The sequence below is a fragment of the Mirounga leonina genome, unplaced genomic scaffold (genome assembly GCF_011800145.1).
Source record: "Mirounga leonina isolate KUSES-001 unplaced genomic scaffold, KU_Mleo_1.0 Mir_172, whole genome shotgun sequence".
NCBI classification, from domain to species: Eukaryota; Metazoa; Chordata; class Mammalia; order Carnivora; family Phocidae; genus Mirounga; species Mirounga leonina.
In genome coordinates, this window is record NW_023270442.1 from 13,003,293 (window position 1) to 13,008,460 (window position 5,168).

At 53.1% G+C, this 5,168-nt stretch overlaps 1 protein-coding gene across 3 annotated transcripts in view; it reads right to left on the bottom strand.

The window, feature by feature from the left end:
• Window positions 1-749: 749 nt before the first annotated feature.
• The window catches only part of CFAP298 (cilia and flagella associated protein 298), an 11,247-nt gene continuing 6,828 nt past the window's right edge, over window positions 750-5,168 (bottom strand). For all 3 annotated transcript variants that reach the window (XM_035017599.1, XM_035017601.1, XM_035017600.1), the window contains exons 4-7: window positions 3,578-3,736; window positions 2,201-2,332; window positions 1,384-1,479; window positions 750-1,074 (exon numbers count right to left, since the gene is read on the bottom strand). In XM_035017599.1, coding sequence (XP_034873490.1) covers window positions 964-1,074; window positions 1,384-1,479; window positions 2,201-2,332; window positions 3,578-3,736 — 498 coding nt within the window. In that variant the 3' untranslated portion in view covers window positions 750-963. The remainder of the gene's footprint in view (window positions 1,075-1,383; window positions 1,480-2,200; window positions 2,333-3,577; window positions 3,737-5,168) is intronic.

The window sequence follows — 5,168 nt, forward strand, 5'->3', positions numbered from 1 at the left end:
TCACGTCACTCTAACTCAGGGCCAGCACACTGCATGTCCTCCAACTAGGGGGATGGCATTCTATAGACCAAAAGCCAAGCAGGGCAGGATTTCTAGGCCACTCTGGCTGCCCAGGCAGTCTGGGAGAGGAACTGAGCTCAGGCACCAGGGTCTGTGGGGATGAGGGGATGGGGCTTCAGACCAGAGCTGTCGTAGAAAAGCAGTCAGGACGACCGGTGGTCATTGAGCCCGACACCATCGTCAGCTGTGGGGGAAGCCTGGCACCCGGACAGCTGCAGGCTGAGCCCACAAGGGGCAACTGCGTCTGTTACCAGGGCCTGCATTCGTTCTCAGGAAAAGCCCAGAAATTACCGAAGAACTGGTTCAGCTTCCAAGTTAGACAGGCTTGCCAGCCGGCTTCCACCACGGCTGTAGCCTGTATTAAAGCAAGGCCAGTGAGGCGTTGGCCAGGAGGCGGACTTTACCTGGGAGGCTGGGCGCCGATGGATGGAGGGGCTGCGGGTCCCCCAGGGGCCACCAGGAGGGCGGTGAGCGGCGGGCAGCCTCGAGCGGCCTCTAGCGGCCAAGCTTCGCGGCGCACGCAGGACTCGCAGGGAGAGAGGGCTCTTCCATTTCCTCCCCCACAGCAGCGGTGGTGAGAACAGGAAACAAAGAAATCCAGAAGAAAAAAATGTCATTCCATCTTTAGTACGCAAAGAAAAACCTCAGATACTAAATAGTTGTTCTCAAATAAAAATAATTTAGGCTGATTCTTTTGAGGGTGTATTTATTAAGTTCTAAGACCTTGAATAATTTTTCATTGAAACATTCAAATGGAAAGAAAAACTAGGAAAACTAGAAATGCAACATCTTTCACAGAGGGCTGCAGGCACTCTTACTGTTACTATTATTATTCTTTTAAATTTGTATTATTTGCCTAAATGAAAGGCTAGTATTTCTGACAGCGTCATCAGCCGGTTAACTTCATCTTGGCCTCCACTTGATGTCTTTTACTCCGTGGAAATGTCTCTTCAAAGCGGTGTTATCTGCCCACGGAGAATTTAAACAGGAGTCATCGTCATTTTCTTCCAATTTCTGGAAATAAAAATGTCTCACTCAGGAAGGCATTTCTGGAAAAGTGTTTTGCAACATCAACAGACTGAAGAAAGAACCCCCGAGTCCAAACTCCCACTCCCTGCCTGCCCAGAGGAAGCTTCCAGACTTGGCTGCAGGTGGGCCACCAGGCAGGGTCCCCACGGCGCAGGAGAGAACGGAGCTCCAGCAATGCCCCCCACCCCACATCCTGCAAGACTCGCCGCCCCCCAAAGTGCCCTGCACGCTTGGGTGGGGCACGGGGGCCCCCTGGTGCCGGCTCTGTGGAAAACCTTCTGTCGATCCCGGTACCTTGAGCTCCTCTTGTCTTCTGTGATAATACAGCATCAGCTGTTTCTGCTCCTCACTGCTGATCACGGGTTCCCGGGCGGGAGCTCCCTGTCCCCTCTGAAAAGATGCGGGCAGAGCAGTCTGTGGGTTAGAGCCTTCCTCCAGGGGCAGTCCAGGAGGTAACAGTGAGTGCTTCCAACTGCCTTTGCCCACAGCTACCCAGGTGACCCATTCTGACCATCACTCGAAGGCCTGGGCTCCAGCAGCCCCTTGCCCAGGGCCCTTGGGGGGAGGGAGACCAGGGGGTGGGCAGTGCTGTTGGTCACGGCCATCCCCCCGTCGGCCACTGCAGGTCCAGTGGGGAGAGGAGGGAGATAATCATGGAGGACGCTGTGTTCCCGAAATCACAGAGAAACGACTGTGACAGAGCACCTTGGGGAGACACAGCCCTATGCTACCTCCATCTGTAAAGCCTTCTGGCATATCCTCCTTGTTTACAGAGTATCAGTACTTTGAAAACTTGAAATCCGTGCTCTAGGCTGTAGTTTTCATTTCAAGAAACATTTTCAGTTACTTGTAGCCCATTTCTAAAGTTGAAATCAACATGGCTTATCTACGCCCCAACTCCCCACCCCGCCATTAAAACAAACTCCAGATAGTGTCAATCAAGCCATATGTTCTAGTTTCTGCTGGTACATAAAGAGGATAGTTTTACTTTAAGCCTGGACTACTGGCACTAAAGTATTTGCAACAAGGACGTTAAGTCAGATTTATTCTAAATTTTTATCGGTTGGAAAATAATTAAAAAATTGTGACATGTTAAAGCAAAAGTACTTACTTGCTGAATCTTGACGATAATTTTGGTTTTTTCATTTTTGCCCACATAGTCTGAAAGCTTCTTTGTTCTTCTCAGCTCCTTGGCTGCCCACCACAGTTGGGCCTCCGATTCTTCAATGACACTCAGCCCTGCCTGGGGCCACGGTAAGAACTGGCTCTAAGGTTTATCGGGACACTGCTCCCAGTGTGTGATCCTACCCCCGGTTCACCGAGCCTGGCTGGTGCCCACCCCACCCCCCACCAGTATGGGGCAGGTTCTGCCATCTCTACCCCCTCCACCTCCTCTCCCCACATCGGGAAGAACCAACCCCTCCAACGAGTCAAAGACCTTGCTCATTTTTTTTTTTGGAAGAGCGAGAGAAAGAGGGAGAGAGAATCCCAAGCAGGCTCCACACTGAGCGGAGCCTGACATGGGGCTTGATCTCATGACCCTGAGGATCATGATCTGAGCCGAAATCAAGAGTTGGACACTTAATCAACGGAGTCACCCAGGCGCTCCGCCCTTGCTCATTTTAATGCCTTCCCTGTTAGTTTCAACTCACGCCCGACTCAGTTAATTTCTTGTTCTGGGAAGTGAGGAGTATCTGGTATCATCTGTACCCTTCTCTACAAGGTCCTTCTCAGATGGAATTTCAGGATCCTGCCAGGAAAGAACACTGGAATCCTGCTGGGTTTTAAATATAGGCATAATGAGGCTGTTTGTTTGCTTCTGCATATCCACCTATTTAAGATGGCTCAGAGCCACAGATACTGCCCAATAGGATAAGGAATAAATGAGAAAAACAAGGGAAAACAGAACATAAAAGTAGGGGGTTGCCTGGGTGGCTCAGTCGTTAAGCGTCTGCCTTCGGCTCAGGTCATGATCCCAGGGTCCTGGGATCGAGTCCCGCATCGGGCTCCCTGCTCCGCAGGAAGCATGCTTCTCCCTCTGCCCCTCCCCACTGTTTGTGTTCCCTCTCTCGCTGCTCGCTGTCTCTCTCTGTCAAATAAATAAAGCCTTTAAAAAAAAAAAGAACATAAAGGTAGGAAAATAACATGAAGCAAAAGGTTAAGGCCAGAACACAAAATTCCATGCAAAGGGACCAATACATTTTGGGTAGAAATAGGCACAAATTAGGTTTCTGGCTTCCCAGTGGCCAAAGAAAATGGGAATATTTTCAGTTCCTCCTGATGGGCAGCCTCACAAACCTTCCTGCCTGCCCCTCTGGGTGCCCTCACCCAGCAGCTCTACCTTCGGGGTCCTCCCTTAAGCTCAGGACTCCGCCCCGAGGCACAGGAAGCATGGTGCAAAGCCATGTGTGGAGCAAAAGGCCACATCCAGGGGCAGAGGGCCAAATCAGAGGTGACCCACCTTACAGAATGCCCATGAGCCGCATACCTGAGTTCCAGACAAATCTTCCTTGTTTTCAAATTCCATCCGGATGGGATCGTAGGGCGGCAGCCCCATGGGATAAACAATCATCACTGCACCCCGAAGCTGGTCCAAGGCGTCTTTCACCATCTCCATGGTAACGCAGACTCCAGCTTCCACTTGCTTCTAAAAGGGCAAGGACAGGCATCACTATTTACAGTGGGGCTAACCCATTCAATAAATACCAAGTTCTCGTACAAGACTCTCACCAGGTACTGCCCGAGCCACTACGTCTACCCCCGGGGCGTCTGTGTGCCCACCACGGTCTAGACCGTAAGGCAGACTGAGCGGGGCTGAGAGGACACTCAGCACAGCACAGACCGAGGGGGTCAGGCAACGTCTCGGGGGAAGGTGGCCCGGGTGGTGAGTGACAGGGCCGAGATGGGAACAGGGTGCTCCAGGACCAGCAGAAGCAAAGAGCACCAGTGGGCGAGCACTGCGGGCCGCTCTGCTGGGAGCGGGCAGGCGATGGCAGCTAGCGTTGGACAGGGAGCCGGGGCTCGCGCTGGAAGGGCCACGGAAGCCAGGCTGGGGAGTCTGCACCGAGCACAGTACAAGGCCAGGGAGAGCAGGAGGCAGGCTCAGGGGAGAGCAGAGGGGTGCTGATACAGTGGGGAATACATCTCCTTGTCCCCTGCTCCTGGCACAGCGCTTCAAAATCCCCAGGAATTTCCTGAGTGGTAGGAATATCTGTTGTTATTCATAATGAGCCCCTTTGGACCGCCCTGAGTTTATGCTAACGAGGTGACCCGCCTGGGACCTCCTGTCAAGGGGGAGGCTGGTCACCCCAGGGAGACCAAGCTGGGGTTGGAACTTCCAGGGAGAAGGCAGGGGGCTGGAGAGGAGTTAAATCATGTGGCCAATCATTTAATCACTCATGTCCACGTAATGACACCCTGCTAAAAATTCTGGGTAGTGAGCCCAGTGGAGCTTCCTGGTTGAACACACTGATGTTTGAAGATGGGTGCCTGGAACCTCAGGAGGAGGGTGTGGCAGCTCTGCAAGCTGCCCTGCCGCCCCCCACCCCCCACCCCCCGACCTTGCCCTAAGTCTCTTCTGTCTGGTGGTTTCTTTGAGTTGCATCCTTTATAACGAAATGATAATAGTAAGTATAGCACTTGCAGTGTGTTCCGTGAGTTGTTCTAGCAAACTGGTGAACCTGGAAGGGGGTCTCGGGAACCTCCAAATGTGGAGCCAGGACAGAAGCGTGGGTGGCCTGGTGTCTGAAGGGAGGGGGTCCTTGCGGGGGCCTTGTCCTTTCACTTGTGGGGTCTGTGCCAATCCCAGGTAGTTAGTGTCGAACCTGAACTCAGGCCACCCTGCTGGTGTCTAAAAGGCCTGAAAGAAAGCGGTGGCTGAGGCTATGGAAGGAGTGGGGTTGGAGAGGCATCGTGGGACAGATGGTACAGGACCCAAGCTGAGGCTTGGGGGTGGCGGCAGGGAGGGTTACAGCCCGTGTGATCCGAGGCACCGGGGGCTCTGCTGACACAAGGAGGAAGTCAGCGGGAGGTGTTTCTTCCTGGGTCCAGAGCACAGGGAGAGGCGCGAGGAATCAATG